At 45.4% G+C, this 24,643-nt stretch overlaps 4 protein-coding genes across 4 annotated transcripts; 2 read left to right on the top strand and 2 right to left on the bottom strand.

Moving 5' to 3' along the window:
* The first annotated feature begins 6,301 nt into the window (after positions 1–6,301).
* LOC136482296 (succinate dehydrogenase assembly factor 2, mitochondrial-like) lies at positions 6,302–9,181 on the top strand. The gene is made up of 4 exons (XM_066479516.1): positions 6,302–6,614; positions 6,714–6,840; positions 8,582–8,650; positions 8,738–9,181. Exons 1-4 carry the CDS (start codon positions 6,421–6,423, stop codon positions 8,882–8,884), a joined length of 537 nt encoding a protein of 178 aa, XP_066335613.1. The 5' UTR covers positions 6,302–6,420; the 3' UTR covers positions 8,885–9,181.
* Positions 9,182–11,849: 2,668 nt separating this feature from the next.
* On the bottom strand, positions 11,850–16,561 carry LOC136482295 (uncharacterized). Its single transcript, XM_066479515.1, has 15 exons — positions 16,284–16,561; positions 15,113–15,207; positions 14,924–15,037; positions 14,729–14,833; positions 14,569–14,640; positions 14,224–14,336; positions 13,985–14,116; positions 13,825–13,893; positions 13,631–13,718; positions 13,441–13,512; positions 13,266–13,366; positions 12,950–13,067; positions 12,810–12,869; positions 12,451–12,561; positions 11,850–12,256 (listed from the first exon to the last, which is right to left on the bottom strand). The coding sequence occupies exons 1-15, from the start codon at positions 16,438–16,440 to the stop codon at positions 12,146–12,148; spliced, it is 1,518 nt and encodes a 505-aa protein (XP_066335612.1). The 5' UTR covers positions 16,441–16,561; the 3' UTR covers positions 11,850–12,145.
* A 2,307-nt stretch (positions 16,562–18,868) lies between these two features.
* Positions 18,869–20,846, bottom strand: LOC136483883 (uncharacterized). Its single transcript, XM_066481038.1, has 4 exons — positions 20,280–20,846; positions 20,111–20,169; positions 19,254–19,371; positions 18,869–19,124 (listed from the first exon to the last, which is right to left on the bottom strand). Exons 1-4 carry the CDS (start codon positions 20,753–20,755, stop codon positions 19,043–19,045), a joined length of 735 nt encoding a protein of 244 aa, XP_066337135.1. The 5' UTR covers positions 20,756–20,846; the 3' UTR covers positions 18,869–19,042.
* A 1,134-nt stretch (positions 20,847–21,980) lies between these two features.
* On the top strand, positions 21,981–23,460 carry LOC136483884 (protein FAR1-RELATED SEQUENCE 5-like). The gene has a single exon (XM_066481040.1). The coding sequence runs from the start codon at positions 22,483–22,485 to the stop codon at positions 23,290–23,292; it is 810 nt and encodes a 269-aa protein (XP_066337137.1). The 5' UTR covers positions 21,981–22,482; the 3' UTR covers positions 23,293–23,460.
* Positions 23,461–24,643: the final 1,183 nt, after the last annotated feature.

Here is a 24,643-nt window from a genome sequence, read left to right as displayed (position 1 = left end):
ACATGATGAAGTATTGATATATAAACTACAACAACAGATTATGAAACTTTCATTTATAAAAGCATTTGGTGAAAGTTATAAATAACAACTACGATCGCAATGTAAAGGAATTCTCGCTGAGCCCATGAGGAGGTATCCACACACAAGTGTCAGCTCTAGCGTCCACCTATCTTCTGCAACATGGGGAATAAAACCCTGAGTACTCAATTATACTCAGCAAGACTTACCTGACAGGAGGAAAGAAAAGACTCTAAGGATATGCAGGCTATCTGGCTTGTGGGTTTATTGCATCTGCAGGAAGCATTACTAAGAGTATGTCTTAATATTCAATTTTTATTAATAGCCTCATTGGTTCATTAACTAATCATTCTATGTAAGCACCCATGCTACTTTCAAGCAGGTGGTAAGCAATCAGATTTCCTTTTTCCATTCTGTCTTCCATCTTTCAGTTCTTACTACGGTGCTAGGCATGAAACAAGTCGTACTAGATCGCCCGGTGATTCGTGAATCAATGCCCCCAACTGGGTACCCCAAAAACACACGCTCCGCTTGTACCCAAGGCACAAGCAGGACTAACCCATCACCCTCCTATCTTAGGTTCCTAGGTCCCCGTCTAAACTGGGACTCCAAGCCCCCACCCCTGAGTCCTGAACTCAGTGCGGTGCAAGGACCTCCTTCACGAAAAAGAAACCCTGACAATTGGTCCAAAAAGAGCCAGAACCCATGACAAGAGAGCAACAAGTCTTCCAAGCGCCCATACCCAAGTATGTGCTCGGGATAATAAGTCTTTGACTTGCCTCGAGTCTTATGCAACGATAGATCCTTGACCGACACAGACAGGGAAAGCAGTGTAACCAAGCCATGCCCCGCGTCCACGGTGACACAACCTCTTACACCTACCAATATCCAAACCATATCCCTGCCCGGTCATCATTTATCATTTCCACCATTTATATTTTCCAATTGATAATAATTCTATAATGTATTTTCCATCTCTCATGAGTGATAGACAATCACTCGACTTCTACCGGAGTTCTATAGCATAGCAATCTACACGATCCTGTCATACTAGTAAGACTCATAGAATATATATATATATATATATATATATATATATATATATATATATATATATATATATATGTATGTATGTATGTATGTATGTATGTATGTATGTATGTATGTATGTATGTATGTATGCAAGTGCGTTTCATTCAACTCCTTAAAACTTAGTGCATAAATATAATTTAAACTGCAGAAAAGTAGGGGTTTTGCACCAGGGCTTGCTTGGATAAGATATATATTAAAAAGTTAGTATCTGCATCTTCAGATCATCCACCATCAGCGGAATAACAAGCCCATTGCATTATCTCCTAGAGAGGATATCATTACACCATCTTTGAATTCCCAATCATCCTTCAATTGGTCCGTTGACCCATCATCGTACCTATATGATATGCATTGATGCAAATGCATAGATGTAAATAATCAATGACAGCTGAAATGCTTAGAAACCCGATCACGCCTCACAAGCGAACGAGATAGCTCTAACGCTGGTCTACGCATCCATGTTGTCGAATAAGACGTTATTTCCTAGCAAATATTTTAGTTATATAAACCCAAGTTGTTTTTTATTTCATTCTATCGATTTAATCATTGTTTAAAATAGGACATCATTATCTATCTAGCAAACTAATTATTCTGGTGCTACAAAAATTACAGTGAGTACCTAATATTGTTAGGAGCCTGCTATACAAATTTCATATCCAACACTATTACCAAATTACCACGGAAATTCCTACAAGTTCTCCTTTTAACAATATTAAGCATTTTAAAATAATTAGAGCAACCCTAAAAACATACTAAGTCTATGTGAATAAAATATACTAACAAGTAGATTATGATTTTGGGAGACTAACAAAATTGGTTTCACAATTTTTGGACAAATACATAGATTTATATTGCTTTCTCAAGTTGCAGCCATTTTAAACAAAACTAGAAAAGAAAAGAGGCACCTGGGCAGGCTTTGGCCAGCGCAGCCCACGTGGGCGGCCAAGAGGCCTAGGCACGCGTGGCACAGCCAGCCAGCCAGGCAACCTACCGGCGCGCACGCTGCGGCCCAAACGCGGTGGCCAATCCGGCTCAGAGCGCAGACGACGATGACCGGCCCACATGTGGCGCAGTAACAGACACAGCCCACCGCGTCATGAACAGCCCAGGAGCGGGCGGCACCAGGTCGGCCCAAGCGGGGGCGAGGCCGACGGCCCAGTAAACCACCCACGCGACCAAGGCAAGGCAGCGGCGGTACTTAAGCGATGAGGCCCCCAAGCTTACTCGAAACTAACACACAGTCCAGCATGTACTATTCGTGCGAGTCACGTATTTTGCAGTAAAGACCCCATATAAAATTTCTGCTTGGATTTATACCCTTCACTTCATCTTCTTCATAGAGAGGAGAAGAGGAGGCACATGACGTCGCTGCAGGACGGCTCCACGGCGGCATCAGCGGCGCGCGGCAACGCGGCTCGACAACATCGGTGGCTCCCAGCGCGGACGACATCAGGAGGGAGGCGCCAGAGCAGGCGCTGAAGCGGGCGACGGGCAGCACGGGGAGATGCGCAGTCAACAGCGGGGAAAGGAGGGGCGGCGCTCACATGCAATTATGCGGGGAGGATCAGCGATGGGCGGGCGAGTGGCGCAGCGGCGACGGTGAGGCATGGTGCATCGAGGGCAGCATTTCCGCATGGAGCCAAGGGGGCATGTGCGCTCGTGAGGGGAAAAGGGAGGGGTGATGGGTGAGCGACTGTGGCATGACCATGGCGTGCTGCGGCAGCGGGCGGGTCACGTCCGGCCGGGCGCCGATGGACTGGAGCTTGGGCGTCTCCTCCACGGCAACAGAGAAATAGAGAGAGAGAGAAGGACACAGCGCGAGGCTCGACAGAACAAGCAACGCAGTGGAGGCACGCAAGGCAGGCGATAGCAGAAACGTTGATTGATGTAGGAATGATGCGACGGAGCAGGCAGATACAAACAAGGTAGGCCACAGAAGCAAGAGGACAGAGCGAGCAGTGACTCGCAAATCCCATTGAGGCGCTCCCGAACAAAGTCGTGCGAAAGCCGGCACACGTGGCCTACTGCGCGTACAGTACACAACAATACCAAGCAGAGAAAGAACACGCGGGGGTAGGCAACCACAACCAGAGATAGAGGCAAGCAAACAATGTGAGGGTTCGACCAACTCCATCATCGCAGGGAGAGCACGGCATGCTTCGATAGCGTTGCAGAGTGATGGGACAACAGAGGTAGTGGAAGAGTAGTACACGGCAGTAGCAGATCAATGGGACGATGCAAGCAGCAGGTCGGTCCTCTGTCTTAAAGGCAAAAGACAGTGGCCGCGTAGCAGCAGCAAGGACGCTCGCACAAGGCGTCGGCTGTAAGACAACAGTGGCTTGGATGAGATGGCGCATAGTTGCAATGCCAGTCGAGTACGCTGCACGTCAGGAAAATAAATGAAAATGTTGTGCTCTCTCACTTGTGAGATCATGCTTACCAAAATAAACCCGTGAGTATATATATATATCATTCTATTTATTAATAGATTTATTTTATTTATAAAAGTCGCTTTTTCATGCTTAATCTAATAGAACAAACCATTCGCCAGAATCGTCGTTCGACATTCCTAAATATTTCTACGCACGGCGTGATTTAACTTGAGCGTTTATTTGAGTCCACGAAACTAAATCACATAGGATTCGCTTATCGCCTCAAGTACGTTTTAAATCAAAAATCCGAGAAACTCGTTTCAAAATTTTCTCTTAGGCCTAAATCGCGGTGCTAAACAAGCTTGTAACACCAGGGGTGTTACACCAAACAACGTCCAGATTTGCCTGACTATTCGCAACTTTGAGTGGAGTGTTATTTCTCATCCAGCCGGGCTCGGGGCTCTAGAGCCCATGCACAACTTATTGTGATGGCTTTCTTTTTAAGAGATGATTTCATTTTCATATTGTTGAGTTCATAGACCCGGGGTCTTCAATGGGTCCACTTCCCTACAAAACTCAGGCCAGCATGCGGTGTAGCGACAGCACGTGCCTGGGCTGACCAAGACCATGATCCGGTCCCCGACCGGCACCTCTGGCTAGGAGATCTGGTCGGAGCCCCGACCGGAAGGCCTGGCCGTGGTGGGACCGTAGTCTGACTCCGACCCCTTTCTCCGATCGAGGATACGCCAGACCTCTGCTCACTGCTCTTTTCCGACCGACACGGTCAATGCCGACTGGGAACACCGACTGAGGACGCCCGCTTGGTGTGGACCCGAGGAGCAGGCGGAGCAGATAAGGGAAGGCGATCAAGTCAACCGCAATACTGAGGACCGTACCCTGCCATGCCCTACGCACCTGCAGGACGGTGCCGTCGAGCCATGTCAGACGGACACTATACAGCCTGCCAGACACGTCAGAGCATAAATAGTATTGTGGGCGCCATCATTTGCCGTACTATACGAATACTGTAAGCCTGCCAGACGCGTCAGAGCATAAATATTATTGTGGGCGCCGTCGTTTGTTGTACCAGGCGAACACTATACAGCCTGCCAGACGCGTTAGAGCATAAACAGTATTATGGGTGCCGTCGTTTGCCGTACCAGGCGAACACTGTGCAGTCTGCCAGATACAACAGAGCATGAACAGTAAGATGGACGATGACGGCGTAAACAATATGGCGGGCGACGACGGCCATCCCGTACCTGATGGCATGGGCAACAAGGCCAGGCAGCGTCCGTATACACTCTCCCTCTTTCTCTCTGACTTGTAAGGCCATCTCCTTCAACTATAAAATGGGATGCGCTCTCTCCTAGAGACGACAACCCAAGGACTCAAGGACTCAACGACTACATAGGCTACCGAACACGATATCAACAGTCTCAACAGCTCGCAAGCTCGGGCACACAGAGACGCACACAGAGCACACGCTCCGACACTTAGCATACATTTGAGCCCCCGTCACTCTCTTTCACTCGGACTAGAGTCCGACCGGGTCTTTTACACCCCAGTTCATTCCTCACTCGTTTGTAACCCCACGGTAAACTTCGAACACTTGGGCTCAGGAATAAAGTCACCAACCGACCTCAACTGGATGTAGGGCCCGTTGTCTGAACTAGTATGAATCCTGTGTCATTGAGTGCTAGGCCATATCCAATTACAACGCACGGCAAAATTATAAATATTTACTTGTTGGCCACATTTGGCACCGACACATATATTGATTTTAGAGATTAGAATTAGGATTACACACCTAATCATATCATGGGATGGATATGTTTCCTTTGGTTGTGTTAGTGAATGGTTGGTTAGGTCAAGACACCATTTCAACATACCCATCACACACACACACACACATATATATATGAAAGCATTTTTAATCCTTTGTTCAGGTTTTATTCCAACAGAGATCAATGAAAGTAGAGTAGTTTTAATCCTTTGTTCAGGTTTTATTTATTTTTTCAACATTTTTACGGATGGAAACTTGTTAAAGAAAGAAAGTTCGAGATTCAGGTGGCTCATGGGTAAACACACTATGAAACAACACAATTAGCTGCGCATGGGCTCAAGCACCCGCTTTCTTCCCAGGGTAAGCCCTTCACAACCTGACAACTTTCGGGAAAGGAAAAGGTTCACATGACCTTCCTTAATTATTGCGCAAGTCCAATTTACCTTCTCTAATTATTACGCACCGGAAGCACATGATCGAGTAGGAAGATAGTTTGGATGGGTTTGATGCTAGATTTCATGCGTTTCCTAAAATAATGCTCTATATTATGGTGACTAGATTAAAAAAATGAAGTTGCTTTCATATTTGCTGAAGTCAAAATAATTTTTCTATGAAATTTCTAAAGTTAAGTCAGCTTTTAGTATTTCTATAAATGGATATTTATTTTAGAAAGATATCAGATATTTTTTGAAAAAAAACATTTCTACAACATTTTGATAAAGTTGATTGATTTCTTCAAATTATCGTGAAAGTCTAATTTACCTTCTCATGGTTGATGTGACGTCATAAATTGAGTGGTTTTAAAAGTTAGAGGAGTCCAAAATCTAATCTAATTTTATGATTATTAAGAGAGGTAAATCGGGCAATAGTTTTTTTTTTTTTGAAGTGACGTCCCATATAACTTTTCCCTTCGAGCAACTCGTCTGGCCCAGGCGCTGCCAAGCCGCACCTACGGCGCGCTTCCACGTCCACCTCCCAAGTCCCACCCACCCAACCCAACCTTAACCTACGGCCCGGCCCGGCCCGTAACGAAGCGGTTCGGGGCCACCCAGCTGCCACGTCCAAGACGTTCGTTCTCCCCGTCTCGCTCGCCGTCGGCGGTCGGCCGATCTCACTCTCTCTCCGTGCCTCTCGCCCGCCACCCAAGCAGCCATGGCGGCCGCGCTGCTCCGCCACGCGCTCCACCTCCGCCGCGTGCTCCCCTCGACCGCCGTCACCGCCGCCTCCGCGCAGCGCCTCGCCCCCGCCTTCTCGACCACCCCGACCCCGACGACCTCCCAGCAGAACGCCGCCACCACCACGATCGACCTCTCCTCCGGCGAGAGCCGCCGCCGCCTCCTCAACAGGTGCGTGCCCGTACCTTACCCCGGTCTCCGGTTGTGGTTCGCGCTTGATATTCCGTTGGCCCCCTTTGTTGAATCCCGAGTCACTACGGCGTTGTACAGGTTGGTGTACCGGAGCAAGCAGCGGGGGTTCCTGGAGCTGGACCTGGTGCTGGGGACCTGGGTCGAGCAGCACGTGCACGGCATGGACGAGGCCAACATCCGCGCCCTCCTGCAAGTGCTCGACCTCGTAAGCTCTCAGCTCTGCTGCCTGTGGTGTGGGCGTGGCCGGCGCCGACCAATCCCTCTTCCTCTATCGTGTCCCGGGTAATCTGTGGTAGGAATTGCTTCAGCGGTGGAAGAATTATAGATACTTTAGATAGGAACGACCAAGGATTTGGGGAAGGTTAGCAAGAGGAGCAGGGTAACGGGAAGGGGGTAATGGGAAGGGGACAGAGGCTTAAGGAAGGAGATCAGTTCAGCTTTCTAATTGTTGAACATTTGGTTCCAGGGCTCGAGTCTAATTTCATCGTCTGATTGTTCATCTCTGCCATCCTGTTCCAGTAATTGATTGGTTAATTGATTGTGCTGGTTAGTTGCTGAGTAATCTGGTATGTGGTTTCATGTTAAACCATGCTGTTCCCTCACTCCTCAATCCTCATGTATGTTAGCAACATTAGGAGCCATACTTGATCGATGTAGCTGAAAGTGGCTTTGTTGTTAGATGGCCAAATCATGTTCTAGCATTTCATTTTTTAAATAAAATTTCTAATCACTATTCTTCCATTCGAATAGCCTTAAAGGTTGAATTTTCTTATTAGCATTTGGAGCTGTGCTTGATGATGTCAAATTATTTAGATTTTGGGAACTACACAGAACAGAAGTCTCCTGAGTCAAGGTCACATGAATATAAAAGCTCTTATATTAAGGTTACACGAGTGTAAAACCTACGGAGTATGATAGTAATTTATGATTCGTACGGGATCATGTTTATCCTGCTCTTTTAAAATAAATATCAGTTGCTACCTACCAGTTAGTCTTGTTTAGGGCAACGTATCTCTGTGAATTCAGGGCCTGCTTGGATGCCTCGCCGCTAGCATCACTGCACAAGTCAATCCTTGCCAGAGGAGGCGAGCCGAACGCATCTTGCCCTTAGCTTCCTTGCTGGGCGAGGCTAGGCTAGTGCTTGCCCGAGAACCAACCACGCGCTTAGTGTCTGCATTATGCTACGCTGAGAAAAAAAAAGGGTGGGCGTAGCACTGGCATAGTTTGCAACTTTGCATGCTCATGTACTGTCTTGTTGCTGTACACATATTGAACTTTGAATCAACAGAAACCAAAGCCAGAGCTCTGTGCCTTCATGAAAGATGCATGTTTATAGGCATAACATGATGGAGCTTCACAATTTCTAATAAAAAGGGCAGATCCAGTGCCAGAGGCTCCCACATGAGTGGGGTCTGGGGAAGGGAAAAACCGAGGCAAGCCTTCCCTCCGCAAATCTGCGGAGAGGCTACTTCGAACCCACAACCTAGTGACTTAGTGAGACAGCTCTCACCACTGCACCAGGCCTGCCCTTCTCACAATTTCTAATACTAATTAGAAAGTTACATGCTGTTTCCTAGTTGCTTGCCAGTCTGAGAACTTCTTTCAATAATTCTGCTTCAGTTATCATTGGATCAGGGCCACTGACAGGTCCGAATCATCCCAGCTACCCATATCAATGTTATTATTTACTCTGACAAAGCATTCCATCAGATTACTTGTAACTTATCAGGTTAGTAATTAGGTGCCTTAAATCTTACCATTAGTCACAGATGAACACAAATTCCATTCTGTATGATGATTTTTGCTTTCAAAAGCTACTATAGACTCAGGACATTGGAAATGCCGGAGCGAGTGGTGGTGAACTGTAGTTATTAAAAATTTCTTTTCTCCAATATTTACTTTGAAATCTGTATGCATTCTAATTCTAGGACTGTTTGATTCCCCAGGAAAACCCAGATTTGTGGAAATGGCTGACTAGTCAGGAGCAACCACCAGAGGATCTGAATTCTAATCCGGTATGACATTCGGCAACTGTTGTTGTGTGCATTCGTCTTTCTTGTAGGAAAAATTGCTGCTTTAATGGACAATTCATGTTCAAATAGGTGTTTGCTGCCATCAAATCAAAGGTAACAGATAACCTAACCAAGCATGCTTCTCCCGAGACCCGATCAACACCAGGTCAACCATGGGTTAGAGGATGGGACGACATAAAGAAAGGCAAAGATGGACCCAAGTATGGAAATCAGTGATAAGCTGCTTGAAATGGGGATGACAGCTTTACATCCTAAATAATAGCTTTGTCCCTTTCCCCCGTGTGCTTGTTTTGTGCTTGTGTAGAATAAAGTGAGCTGTGACCGGCATGTGTGAAGTTTGTTGAAATGATATCGGAGAATCAGCTTGTAACTATGGATGACACTACTGATGTGTCCCTGGCAGCTTCAGGTATTGTCTACTACTGGAAAGATGTTATGCATTGCAGTCTGTTAGTGATGGCAATCATTGAAGCATTTGGACTGAAACATAAATATTGAAATGTGGACAACAAACACCATGGTCAGAAAGTTAGAAGTATATTTCTTGTTTTCCTTATTATTAAAATTTAAATGATAGTTTGTTTAAACAAGCCATTGGTGCAAACTCCTGCCTGATGAGTAGCCTTATATTCTGAATAGCTCATTGCTTGTGATGAGTACTACACATTTTTTTCCTTGTGGATTTGCTAGCGCCTGGACGTCTATGCGGGGCGCTAGCGTCCGGCCGCTGCCGCGCAGAGGGAGCAACCGAGCGCATAGCATGTCGGGCTCGCGAGGGAGCGCACCAGCAGTGGGCCCACATCGCCCACGCCGCCCTGAACGTCGTTGTGCTGGTGGTCGCTTCCCGCGCGCATTTCATGTGAAACACCGATCTACTTTTGAAGCATCCAGATACAACAGTTGCAACATACAAATGAAATGAAACACTTGAAACATTCGTCTGGAGTGGATATGCAACATCCAGATCTACTTTTGCAATATCCAGATAAAACACTCGAAACATTCGTCTGGAGCAGATGAAACATTTGTAACATATACTTAAAACATACGTTTATAGTCATTACAACATTTGCAACATCCTGATCTATTTTTACAACATCAATATACAACACTCAGCAATATACCTCTGAAACACTTGAAACTTACTATTGCAACATACGCTTTTCAGTATATCATCTGCTTGCTGCTCGGACGAATGGAGGCTCGTCGACACGGAGTTCGACGTCGACGCGGAGTTCGACGTCGACGCGGAGCTCGATGCCATAGAGTGTGCGGAGGTCGTTGGTGTGGAGCTCGTCGGCGACGCGGACCTCGGCATGGGGCAAACCGATGGAGCGCGGCCGCGACAGGAGGCGCGGGTCCCGCCGGGGGCACGTGGCACGGGCAGGGGGCGGGGACATGGGCGGGGCTGCACCGCGCGAGCGGGGGTGGCGTGATCGAGGGCAGGGCCTGTCCCGGAGCAGAGGCGCGCAACGCGCTGAGTGAGCAGGCCACGCGAGCGAGGGCGACGCGGGTGAGGCGCAAAGCGAGCAGGCGAATTATACGGGTCCGTCCGTCTAGATGGATGACCTATAAGCAGCATTACCGTTTTCCTTGTTAACTACTGATAAGGCATCTATTATGACCGTGGTGTTACATTGCTTTACTCCTTTGAACATTGTGTTTATGTTGGCATGATAGTCTTGAGACTAAATTTTCTGTTGCTAAATTCAGTTTAAACGCAGCAATGCAAGAACTGGAAATTGTGAATGTGTTTTTAAGAACTGTGAATGTTGCATAGTTCAAATGTAGTTCTTTCATTGCTGCATTGTCAGAGCTCTGGTAGAAACTGGATTATTTGAGCTCAGTCTTCAGTATCAGCAGGATTATATATACTGGGTCAATGTGCAAAGAAACTGTCAGTGCAGTTTTCTGCTGGGATAGTAAATTTCAGAGTATTGATTTTCCACCATATATCCTGGACTAAGAGATAAACCATTTTGCAAAATGGTAACGCAATGCTCTATATGAAAAACAACTTCAGAGTGATTCCTGCTTAGATAGACAAATATCATCCGGAGCAAGCTGTCTTTTGTTTTTTTTTGGGCCATGATTAAAATGTTTCAATATATGATACTGTATATCATGGCCTATTTGGTTGGGTGGCTAACCCCGATCATGCTTCAAGAAGCCAACTTTTAGCTATTTGGTTGCCCGTAAATAGCCCGAAGCCAGGTCCAGTTACCTGGAAAACGAGATCAGGATCCGTTTTTTGAGCCTGGATTGGCCTCGCGTCACCTCCCGGTCAACCACGCGGAGGTCTGGGAGCAGACGCTCGACGATGGAGGCTCGATCCGAGGAGGACGACGACGCCAGCGTGCTCCGGCCACCAATGCGGAGGATCCAGAGCGAGCTCGCGAGGTGGCCGTGCTCCAACGGGCGTTGGGAAAGGCCGGTTTCCACCTTTGCCGGCGAGCTCCCCTTCGACGGCGAGCTCCCGCGGTGGCAGGGCGGGGGTCCCGCGGGCGGGTGTCGCTGCTGCCGTGCTCGCGAGCGCCCCTCCCTCTCCACCGGCTCACCCTCCCTCCACCGGCGAGCCCCCACTCCTCCCTCCCTGCGCTGCTCCTCCCTGCCGGCCTGGCAGCGTGCGCTGCCCCTCCCTCTCGCAGGCCTGCGCAGGCGCTGGCGGCGTGCGGTAGCAGCCGTGGGGGAGGTGGACGGCGGAGATCCAGGACCTGCACAAGGCGTCGCGCGATTTCGATCTGGGAACCTTCGATCTGGCCGCTCCATAGTGTTCCACGAATTGCTGGAGTCGCAGGCATGGAGTTGAGAGCACCGCGAGCATGGAGTTCTCATCTTCAGTTTACATGCTAGTTTAGCCCTTAGCTTCAAACACCCTGTGAATCATGAGAACAAAGACCTCATCTGAGTTCATCATTGCTCTTGATAGCAACAGCGATACAGACATTAGCCCCTGCTTCGATTCGCAAAGGGGTGACCCTCATTACGTGTTTGACAAATTGCTTCAAAGGTGGTGAAGTGACATGTATAAAGAAGAGGTGACTCTATCAAACTAAATCAGTCAACCAAACAATAGATGCTAGCTAGGCTTAGATAATGTAGGCAACCAAACAAGTGCATCTTAGCTAGCATGGTTTATTTCCAGCAAGGCTAAAAGAAAGCCAGGTAACCAAACACACCCCATAATGCTGGTGCGAAACAGCGAAAACAATCAGGAAGTAACTAAACTATGCGAAAGCAATCAGGAAGCAACGGTTTTGTACATGTAAATCCTGTGCTGTACAGTCCACTTATTCCACTACCCGTACACTAAAAATAAGGATGATACCATTCTTACAAACGAATGAAGAAATGAAAGAATAACACAAGCTATATTTAAGGTTACCACCTCCTACACCAGCAAACTGCTCAAAAGATAGGATCAGGGCAGGTCTTGCATCGCAAAATCTTGTCAGAATGATGTAATTATCGTGAAGCTTATGAACCAGCAGGGGCTTGCTGGGCTCGCATCACCATTTCTTCAGTAGTTGTCCCTATGATCTCATTTGCGCGCTTCAATGGGACACATAGGATCCTCCCGATTGAGTCCTGAGTAGAGAATTATTATAAGGTCCAACAAATTTGGAATCGACAAGGTTAAGAAATCATGAACCAGCAGATCACACTGAATCAAGAAAAAGTTACTGCTCAAGGATTAGACAAACAGACACTGGTCTGGACAGATACTTCTGTTATTGAAGATTTGTGTAAGTCACCTTTGCAGGAATTGTAGTAGAACTTACCCGAGAAACAATACCGAGTTTCTCTAGCTTCTTTACAGCATCCACAACATCAAAATTGCACTCCATACCAAACTCTTCTTTGATGAGCTGTTCGCAACGTAAATCAAGATCCTGGAAGGATGATAAATACAGCAATATCATAAACTTTGAAATGCTCTCTTAGAGTTTTGTATTAAGCCTACTAAGATGATGAAATTTGCCTGAACAACAACTGGAACTTACATACAGTATAATTATATGCTTAAGAACCTGTAAATCTATAACATTTGAAAAAAGAGCAAACACAGCAACTAGCAAGCAGGACTTCGATTGCACAAGGTTGTCTTAAAGCAAAACAGAGAACTAGGAGATATGCTTACCTGTACAGTGGCCTTTCCTTGCTCCATCAAAATATAGTAAGAAATGATAACCTCCTTAACCTGCAAAAGTGTTTAAGGATACATCAGTGGCACGCACAAAGCCAGTTAAATCTGTCAGGGATATAGTGAGGCTTGCATACTTCTTGCTGGATCACATCATCACACAAGTGAAGAAGTGTTCCTCTTCCACTATCAAGCTGCTTATCATACATTGACTTTGTAATCAAGTTTTGGTATCCAACCATATTTGCTTGGAATCTGTTTGGAAAGAGTGAAATCCATCATGCATTAGTGTAGTACCAGGAATTTCGTTTCAAGTACCTGGAATTTTACCAAATTGGTAGAGGTAATATTCTGTCAGGGGCTTACCTTCAGACATATATTAGTTATACTTATAGAGTAACATATGAGCAAAAGAAAACTTTCTTGTTGGGTAGTATAAATGAAATCACTTACGTGAAGTATATCTTCGCACAGTATCCAATCAGACCAGATAAGATAGCTGTGACAACCCATATGTCAGCCTTTGGCATTTCTAGACTACCTATTAGAGTGACCTGAAAGGAAACACTATTCAGATGGTTGAACATAAAGAAGCAGCATTTTAATGATGAAAGAATCAGTGACATACCAAACCAATCACAGCAGAAATTAGAAATGTAACCCAATCCATCGGTGTTAAACTAGGGTTTTTCTTCTCTGGCTACAACACAAATACATAGTGATGACAGATACTTTAGGAGAGCAAATAAAACATGCCAAATGGTGCTTAAAATTAAGTGTCGGTACAAATTGTGTTTCCAGCAACCTATATATATTACCAGGACTAACTCCATATCGGCCATCGGAATGTGCTTGAAGTGCTTTACAAATATCCCTCGATCTGGCTTACTTTCTGAGCTAGCCCTCCTATATTGTTAGGATCAGAATAAGCACCTATATCGACATGTCAACTCCGAAGATAAGAGAATTGAAGAAGGCTAAAGGAAATGATAACCCATATAGAGTTATGTACCTATATACCACGATCATCCTTTCAAATGTAGGCTCTTGAATTGTCATTTTTCTTAATAGATTCTTTATGCTGTCATAAAAATGGAATATAGCACACATTACCAAAGAAGTTCAACTCTAATTTACCAAAATTCATGTGAAGGAAAGCCCGATTCTACAACCTCAGTTCCATTTTCTCTAGACGAACACGCTCAACGTAGAGATCTGGCTCTTCTACATCATCATTTATTTCGTCAGTCTTCTTTGTGTCCTTTCTTGACAGTACTTGTTTCTTCGAGAACAATCTATCGATCCTGACATTAAAATATCGAATTTGGCGATGCCGACGCATTGTCAAAGGAACAACCATTCACTTTAATCAAAAAAAAAAGGAAAGAACACTGATATCAGCATGCTATACCTTGTGATTCGAAGCAATGACCTCCATACTCGAGATATGATGACATCCACTTTTTCCATGAAGAAGTAGTCAGTTGTCCGATCAATTCCAATGCCCCGACGGAAGATAATATACTGTAAAGATATGTTTGATGTGCAATAACTACTATAACACTATATATACTGAACTATGAAAAAGGAATCAGGGGCATGCTAGCTTGGATGACCTTGAGAGCAATGGGTACCAAGGAAAGAATACTTCTGAAGAGAAAATTAGTTCAAGCAAACAAATTTCCCCAGTTCAATTAATTGTGCAGTTCAAGTAGGAAAGATGACTAGCAGAATGAACCACAGAGAATGCACATACCTTATTAGCAAATGCTGGTAGATTGTCATGTGGGTGCTCCCTAAAGTACCTTGTCAATAACTTGCTGTCTACCTATAATTTGTTCAAATATAGCTAGTTGAAAGTGAAGTAGATTGCTGTGTTAGCATACATATTGAAAATCTTAAGTGACTTCATATACCTTGGATTCATCAACCTTGATCGGGAGGTTTAGAAGATACTGACCAGACTGCGCTACCTCATACTCTTCGTCAGATAACAACTTGAAGTTGCTCTTTTCCATAATCTACTTAAGGCCATGAGTAGTATTTCGTTATTGTATAAAATCTCAGATACCATACTCAATAGGGTGGAAAGGAACAGAAAGTGGGCCAACCTGAAAAAGGTAGGTTAAGAAATTGAGTTCTAAAGTGTCAAGCTCATTGGATGTCATGCCCTGCTGCTCCAAACTCTTCTCGCCATTAACAGGATCAAATAAAGAAAACAGTTGCTGCATCACAGCAGAAAAATTAAGAAACTCGACTAACTTGGACCGTAAACAACGAATATAAGAATAGGTACAGACCATTAGATCATCAAACTGCAGAAGGTACCAAGCACGGATTGTGTACTCCACCCTCTTACATAGCTTCATGAACTCAGCACGGTCATTCTCACGCTCTGAAGAATAAATCAGGGGCATAAAATAGATATTCACGATTATTATGGCATTATGGCGACGTAAATTAAATCACACAGTTTCAATTTCAAAATTTATAGACAGTATATTAGGATTAACATGGAGAAGTAAAGCAATAAATTTATTTATTATCCTTATCCAATAAAAGTCACATTATTCACTATAAAATAAAATTTTAGGATTAGCAGACAACTTAAAACTACATTCAGGATTAGCAAAAACAACAGAAAGTGTTATATTCACAGTATCTACAGCCCATGCGTAAACTGACAGCTTTTAGGTGACAGGCAGTTACTAACACATAAAAAAATCTAAATACTGAGATCTATGGAGCAAAATACATTGTACTGATCATTTTTTAGTTAGATTAAACGGCTTGTTCGCTGGTTGGTTTCTGGGCTGGTTTGGGCTGGCCGGTGCTGGTCTGTTGTGAGAGAAAAACACTGTTGGCTGGCTGGTTTGGGCTGGCTGAAACCAACAAGCGAACGGGCCGAAAGACAATTCATGGCAACCACATTAACTAACTAAAACTTCAAACGAAGATGAAGGATAAGTTTTTTTCTGGCAGCCGAGCTTATCAGTTATCACAAGTGTGTGACAAACGAGACTGGACAGAATAAGCCAATGGCGTTTCCTTTACTCGGTAGCTGAGTGGAATTCAGACGAACTAACGAATCGCTGTCCCCAAAATCGCACAGTTCTCTCCAATGCGCAGGAACTCGTTCCAATTAACGCCTCCAGAAACAAAAAAAAAAGAAAAAAGAAAAATAAATAATCAAATGATCACACAACGGAGCAGAGACAGCGAGTTTTAGGGAGTGCTGTCAATCACAGTACGATCACCGCATCCTTGCACCCGAGAAGAAAGAAATCCGAGATATTGGATCTCTTATCCCGTTTCCCATGAAAGGCGGCGGCGGTGATTTAACCAATCCATCCACGGTAAATGCACGCAGCGCAACCGGAGCAGGATCGAGCCAATGCAAACGAAACCAAGAGGTAGCATGCAGGCAGGCAGGCCGGCGGCGGCAATGGAAGGACGATCATAGATAGATACCGATGAGGTAGCTGAGCTTCATGACGAGCTTGGGCTTGAGGATAGGGATGACGGACTCGCGCTCGAGCCGTATCACCTCCTTGACCACCCCGTCCTTCTTCGCCTTCTTCATCGCCTCCGCCGCCGCGGGCCTCGTCCCTCCCGTCTCCGCCTCCATCAGCGGCCCGGGCGATCGGTCCAATGTATAGAGGAGGCGCCCGGGCGGGATCGGATGCGATTCGAGCCGTGGAACCGGGGCCAAGGATGGCGTCGGTTCGCGGGAAGACGGAAAGCAACGGCGATGCCGGGAGACGGGAGGGAGGACGGTGCCGGTCCTAGGGTGGGGCAGGAGGTGCGACGGCTGAGGGCCTCGCGGGATGGGGCCTAAGCTGTATATAATACTCCGTACCTTCAGCTATAATTCATTAGGATTTAGAATTAATGAGTAAAAAGAATCGTCGGCCTCTTTCTTTTCAGGAGGCAAGGAGCCGAGCCACCAACACTCGCACACGCGAACATAGCGATCGCGAGTCGCGACTTCCGAACTTCTGACGAGACGGCGAGATGTGAGACTGCGAGAGACACAGCACCGATCACCAGTTCACCACACGATCACCAGCGCAGATCACCGAGACACTGACGCCCCAGTTCCAGTCTTCCAGAAGCCAGACGACGGCGTTCCAGACGACGACGGCGACCAGGCAGCTGAGGCAGGGCTCGACGAAGACGATGACATCTGATCTTGGTTATTGCCTTCTGCCCTTTTTGTGATTTGTAAATCTTGGTTGTGAATAAGTTTATGTTCAAATTGTTTAGGCCCTAGGGTTTTTTTTTCGTTGTTCAATTTTTGTTTAGTACTTTATACTCATATAGTCATGTTTTTTTTTGTAATTTAGATCAAATGTTAGAATTTTAGAATATTGAAACATTTATCGATAAGAGCCGTCACTATGAGTTCGCTAGGGGTCCTCAAAATCCAGGAGCGGCACTGAGGACGGGGAGGGCTGGGGGCGATGTTGCTTGGCGCCTTTTCGCGGTGGCGGCACGAGGGGAGGGGCCCGGTTGGTTGGTTCCGGATTTGGCAGGGTGATTAAATAACCGTCGATTAATCATCATGCGTGGTTGTGATTAATTAGCGACGTAAGCTGTGACGACTCGAGCGCCGCAGCCACCAGATGATTCGGGGTGCTGACACCCTCAAGGAACAATAGTAGATTTATGAGACCACTTAAAAGTTAACACGTACAAGATTGTCTTATATTTTTTTAGCATCATTCTCACCGAGTCTGCTGAAATATTGATGCTACGTTGCAAGTGTTGGATTTTAATTGGACGTACATGGTCAATTTTAGTTCAATTAATGTCAATAAATTTGAAGGCCTACATTAAATGCTAGATAATTGGTAGGCCGAATCGGGCCGTCCCTGTACCGTTATGATGTCTAACCTCATTCATGCGGCGTGTTTGGTTGCTCTCCTCGCACCTTTTGTCTGTATCCTTTCATTCATTTGCCCTCCTCCATCTCGCACGACTTCGTCTTCTCAATTTCCACTTTCCTCTCCACACAGGATGGCTTGATTCAGGCATGGCGCAGGGACCCATGTGTCATACACTCAAAACTCTCATTCATGCATACAACCAAACAAGATCTCATCTTATACTGGACCAACAACAAAGACAACCAAACACGACTGAGTGCACGATTTGAGCATGCATCTCACCATCCTGAACCGGCTCTCCATCCCGGCTCACCCACACCAAAGCAACCAATCACGCCCTAAAGTCTCGATCTCAAATAAGATTTTGGCAAAAATTGACTCAATAAATACGGACATGGTACAAGCGCGCACCGCGCCGCACCGAGCCGAGGCATGGTGTGGCGTGTACGGGCTTGACACAACATGATGTGATTCAGATGAGTCATTATTGGAACTGGAATGACGATTGCAGGAGTGGTTTGTTGCGGCAATTTCTATCCGTTACACCCAACAATTAGGGGGTGTTTGGATCCGGCTACTAAAATTTAGGAGGTGTGTCGGGAAGACGTTGCATGGGGTGTTCGGATACTAATAAAAAAACAAATTACATAATCCGTCAGTACTCCACGAGACGAATTTTTTAAGCTTAAGTAATACGTCATTAGCGCATGTTTACTGTAGCAAACATTGTCAAATCATGAACTAATTAGACTCAAAAGATTCGTCTCGCAAATTAGTCGCAAACTATGTAATTAGTTTCGTAATTAGTCTATATTTAATACTCCATGCATGTGTCCAAACATCCGATGAGACAGCGACTAAAATTTAGGACACGCAACCAAACATCCCCTTCTCCGCTTATTCCTCCTGGTAACGTCTCGTGCATACCTAAAATTCTATCACACCACCACTGCTCTCTATTGTCGTTGCTTCCGAGTTTCTCCATCTCGAGAACACCTGTTGTCACAGACAACCTGAAATTCCACCACACCACCTGTACTATTCTCTGTTGTCGCTGCTTCCGAGTTTCTCCATCTGGAGAACACCTGTTGTCACAGACAACCTGAAATTCCACCACACCACCTGTACTATTCTCTGTTGTCGCTGCTTTCAAGTATATACTTCAAATTAGCTGCTAGTTAAGTAATGTGTGGTATTTCAAGATTAACAACGACTTGTGTACAGTCTTGAAGCCCTAGTAGTATACACTGTAGCAAGACAACACATTTGCAGTGGTAAAGGAAAAAGAACTGCAAAATGGAACGAATCCTGTTCCCGGCATCAAATGGATCTCTTCTTCATTCAAGTGTAGACATTGTTGAGGTAGAAGTACAGGCCAGCCAGGGCAATGATCCCGGCGACAATAGCAATAGGCAAGGCTTGCCTGCAAAACATTTTGTTAATTCAGTCAATTGATTAATTAGCTGTACAAATGTTGCTGAATTCATGCGTATATTAATAGTTAATTGCTTTGTGTTGGTTCTGTTTTGTGTGTCTGAGTTAGGTATGTTACCCCAAGGATTCCTCTTTCTTCAGCTGCTCCTTCCTTGCCTTCCTAACATCAGTGGAGTTTGCATTCTTAGAGACTGCCGGCTCGTAGGGTCTGAACCTTCTCTTTGGAGCTCCACAAACTGCATCAGCGATGTGGGAACAACAGATCAAATATTGGAGGGAGCATCTTCTTTTGCTGTTCGTAAATAATCGAAAATACTTGTATATATGTATGATAACATTTAAAGTTAGTGTTCTTAAAAGAGTCCACTTGCTATAAATTTTGCAAAGTGTCTGAAATAGTGCGCAAGTTCACTACCCCGTTCCAAATTATAAGTCGCTTTAACTTTTTTAGTACATCGATTTTGCTATGTATATAGATATAACATATGTCTAGATACATAGCAAAGCTAATGTATCAAGAAAGTCAAAGCGACTTATAATTTGGAACGGATGGAGTATTTGGTTCTTCAAATTGTTGCCGTGAAAACTCACGCCAAGTTTTGTGACAAAATATACATGCTGGCATTGGCAACACAGCAGAGCCCCTCAAGCACTACATTTACACAAGTAGTATATTCCAGTTTAGTTTCGAGCAGAGGCACTTGTTCTTTTATACATAGCTGCATAGAAATTTCATATACAAATAAATACTATAATGCAACAAGCTTCCTTAGAAATACCAAATACTCCATTTGTATGTCCTTGTTAACGTTTTGCCATGCATTGCAATTGCAAGAGGACATCTGAAACACTATCGAAGTTATCATCCAAAACCGGATACAGAGCTATTTGCAATGGTTGCATCAATCAAGTGTAAAAAGAAAACAAAATCACCCAGATAAGAAGAACAAGGAGGACACCAGAATTCATGCTCACCAGGGCAGAAGTAGTTATCGGCCAGCTTGTCGAACGGCGTCCTGTCGTTGTAGATGTACCTGCAACAACACAGACAGAGAGAGGCAAATCAGGCACCAGCACGACGGCACCCCTGAGCACGAAGTCGGCGGCGTGCGCGGGCGAAAGAGCCCAGCTTTGGCTGTCTCACCCGCAGTCACGGCAGATGTAGGCCTGCTTGGACGCGACCCGCATGGTGATCCGCGCGGCCGTGGCCGCCCTGGCCACCCGCCGGCGCGCCGGCGCCAGCCGCCGCAGCGAGCACGGCGCGGAGAACGAGGACCGCAGCAGCGACGCGGGCGCCGGCGCGCGCAGAAGAGACGACGGGGCCTGCAGGGCCATCTCGCCGCACGCAGGCTGCTGCAACGAGAGCAGCGGCCGAGAATGGAACGAGCGACGAGTAGCAGAGCAGGCGGTGGTGGGCCTGGTGGCGAGGAGGAGATAAGAGGGATGGAGAGGCGATTGGTGGCAGGGCAGCGCCGTCGCTGGTTTTCCCTCTGCCCCTTTTCGCCTTTTGGCGCGCGCGTGGCGTGAGGTGGAGCCGTGCAGGTGCTGCTGGGCTACTGACTGGCGCAGCCACTGCGGGGTCCCTTCCCTGGGCAGTGTGGAAGCTGCGTGGCGGTCCATGGTGACCCTTCGCTCGCTATCCCTTTTTTCTCTGGACGCCCCTGCCACATGGCGCTCTCGCCAAGGTGCCAAACTGCCGAGTGCCAACCCAGCAGCGCTAGACCACCACCAGTTGTTCCAAAAGTTGACGGGCCCGGGCCTGGCCTCCAAAACAAAAAAAAACCGCAGACGTGTACAGCTACTTTTTCTCAGGATCCGGGTGCTAGCCATCCATTCATTCCGGGCCTGTTTGGTTCCCTGCATCCACCTGAACCAGGCTGGCGGGATGCAAGGACCGGCCGTTTGGTTGCCTGCTCACCTGGTTGAACCAGGCTCTGCGCATGCACGAGGCACCCCGCGGCCAGGCTCTGCAGGAACGAGCAAATCGGCCGTTCCTGTCGGGCCTGGCTCGCTGGATGCAGCTGCTTTCACACCTAATGACACTATTAGTGTATGATTAGTGAATATCAAGTGATATTAATGTATTTTAAAGATGTTTAAGACATAGTTAGATAAAATAAGTACTTTAGGAGTGTATTTGCATAAAATAAAAAATCATATTCATAACCTTGTAATATTTTTATCTCATGCAATATATCTTCGTACAAGCAACCAAACAGCATCTCTTCTTAGCCAGGCTAAGTCAACGCAGTCAACCAAACATGACAAGGTCGCATGCACTCAGCCTGTCCCATATGAGCCAGGCTCTGCATGTACGTGAACCAAACAGGCCCTCCCTACAGGGATGGGCCCTCGCTAATTTTCTCCGTCCGCGACGCATAACTGGAGAAAACGGAGCCGCACGACAGGAGAAAACGGAGTCGTCCGTGTAGTCCGTCTCCCCTAATCACGTGCTTATCATTTTCTGGCCCCACATTAAACCCCCGCCAGTTGAATTAAATAAAGTAGGCAAAAGGCGTGAGCCTGTGAAAATGGCGCCAATTATAATAGCTGGTTCCATCAGATTAGCATCTAGGTACGGAAGGGTAATTAGATTAGCATTGTTCTTGTTTCTCTCAATCTACACAAAATTGCATCTCAGCCAATTCTCTCTATATGCCTGACGAGACCGGTGCCGACGAGACCAGCTTCATGGGGGCATCTCAGCCGATTCCCCCCATGCCTGACGCGGCTAACTACATGGAGGCCGATTCTCCGCAGGCACCCAGAATCTTGATACGACCTCTCCTGTTGCTGTCACATCCTCACAGAGTTTCTCTAGATCAACATTCCCTCATCTGACAGAGTAAGAATAGAGTTAGAAAATGCAAGTCATATTGGATTACCATTCATATTCATAATCTATATTTGTTTTGTCTATGCAAATATATTTGAAATTTAACCGCCATTGCAAGTTTGCATGATTTCTAACATATTCTGCATGAAACCCACTACAAATCCAGACCGAACCTACTCAGGTAGAAAATTCTACGGGAGACAGGATACCTAAGGTTGGTATGAAATTCTGCACTGAAGAAGAGGCATACCAATTTTACAATGCCTATGCTCGAGACAAGGGTTTTAGTATTCGAAGGAGCAGTTCACATAATGTGAAAAACAGCACCACCATAAAGAATACAACCTTTTGTTGTTCTCGTGCAGGTATTAAATCACTTTTGTTTTGTGCCACTTTCTTCATCATTAGGGATAGAACATCATTTTGATCAATTATTTATTTATCAATAGGTGTTCGGCGTCCTGATAAAAAAGAAGAATCTTCCAGCTATAGTAGACCAGAGACACGATGTATGTGTGAAGCTCGCATGAAGATAAGTCTTACAGATGGATTGTACTGCATTTATGAGTTTGAGCCTAAACATAATCATATTCTTGCTACTAGCAGTCAAGTTCATCATTTAAGATCTCAAAGAAAAATAACAGAAGCACAGCTTGCGAGTGTAGAAAATGCTAAAGCAGTCGGCATTTCAAATAAGGCTACCTTTGATCTCATGGCAAAAGAAGCAGGTGGAGTTGAGAATCTTGGATTTACTCGTGAAGATATGAAGAATAAATTGTATTCAAAGAGGTCACTACAGATAAACCATGGGGACACGGGAGGAGTATTGGAATATCTAGAGAAGAAAACATCAGAAGATGGGAAGTTTTTCTATTCCATTCAGGTTGATGAGGATGACTTGATAACAAATATTTTTTGGACAGATTCTAAAATGGTCGCAGACTATGAAGTTTTTGGTGATGTTGTTTGCTTTGACACAACATATAGAAAATTAAATGATGGACGTCTATTTGGTTTGCTAGTTGGAGTGAATAATCACAAGAAAACAACAATTTTTGGTGCTGCACTTTTGTATGATGAAACTACTGAGAGTTTTGTTTGGCTTTTCAACACATTCTTAACTGCTATGTCAGGCAAGAAGCCACAAACCATTTTAACCGATGAAGATGCAGCAATGGTTAAAGCAATCAAGATAGTACTGCCAGAGATTCATCATAGAATTTGTATTTGGCATATGAACCAGAATGTGTGCAAGCACCTTGCTGGAGTTGTGGAGGACTATAAGAAGTTCAATAAAGATTTTCAGAACTGTATTATATAAAGATGGACAGTTGATGCAAAAGTAGTTCATATAAAGAGCAATTCTGAGACACATGAAGATCCCAAAACAAAGCTATCAAAACAGAGAAAGGAGGTATGCAGAATGTATATTCATTTAGCTACTCGAGCGGCAGAATCTGATGAAACATACTTTATGGCTGTGAATAAAGGGCGTACCCAGTGCAGAGAGCTCCCACTCTGTGCAGGGTCTGGGGAAGGGTGTTAGTGGCAAGCCTTACCCTCGCCTGTGCAATGCGAGGAGACCGCGACTCGAACCCGGGACCTTCCAGTCACAGGCGGTAAGACTCTACCGCTTGCACCAGGCCCGCCCTTCACTTTATGGCTGTGAATAATGCAGAGAAATTAGCAGAAGATGTGGAGAAAAGCCTAAAAATTAAAGCTGATTCAGATGTCGGTACCTTATCTCACCCACAAGGTTCACACTCCGGTATAGCCTGAGTAATAATTGCGTGAACACCATACATATGACACCAAAATCTAATTATTATCTATTTTGTAGCTACACAAGAAGAAGACCAAGCTATCAAACCAAAAGGCTTGAAGGTTAAGGAGAAGGAAATTCATGGATCTAAGAGACCAATTGGTGGTTTCGAGAAGGCAACACGACAGAAAAAAAACCAAGAATGACCCAATGGCTTCTGGTTCTGCAACAGAAGCAAACACACGATGGAAAAAGAAAGGCAAGAATGACCCAAAGGCTTATGGTCCTGCAGTGGAAGTAGATAATGTAACATATGAGCAACCACACTACACTGACCTGGTACGAGATTTCATTTATATTTAAGGCAACGTATTAGGTGCAAACCAACCAACCTGTGCAAACTTGGAAACTACCAATCAGGACCACTAGATGCTGATCCAATGGATGGGTGAGAGGTGGGATTTTTTTGCGCTTAAGCCCCCCACCCGCCGGCCTTTTTTTTTGCGCTTAAGCCCCCTCACCCCATCCATTGGATTAGCATCTAGTGGTCCTGATTGGTAGTTTCCAAGTTTGCACAGGTTGGTTGGTTTGCACCTGATATGTTACCTATATTTAATACTATCAAGACTACTCGTATCTTCATTACTGATATTAGTGTTCCTTTTTCTTTGGTACAGGGCCATTTAGGGAGTAGTATGTACCAAAATCAAATACAGATACCAGGCTACTATCCGGGCTACTATCCACATGGAAATGCTTTTGTGCCTCCGCCTTTCAGTTCATTCTTTGGGACCCCCAACCATGGTCAAGATACACAACAAGGAAATGTTACTCAGTCATTCAATACAAATCCCTATAATGTGTTTGCCAATTTTAAGTGAAGGTCTCATCCCCTTAGGAGAACGGATGA

Source organism: Miscanthus floridulus, chromosome 9 (genome assembly GCF_019320115.1).
Source record: "Miscanthus floridulus cultivar M001 chromosome 9, ASM1932011v1, whole genome shotgun sequence".
NCBI lineage: Eukaryota > Viridiplantae > Streptophyta > Magnoliopsida > Poales > Poaceae > Miscanthus > Miscanthus floridulus.
Note: the sequence above shows the minus strand (reverse complement) of the source record. Positions and strands in the feature narration are given on the sequence as shown.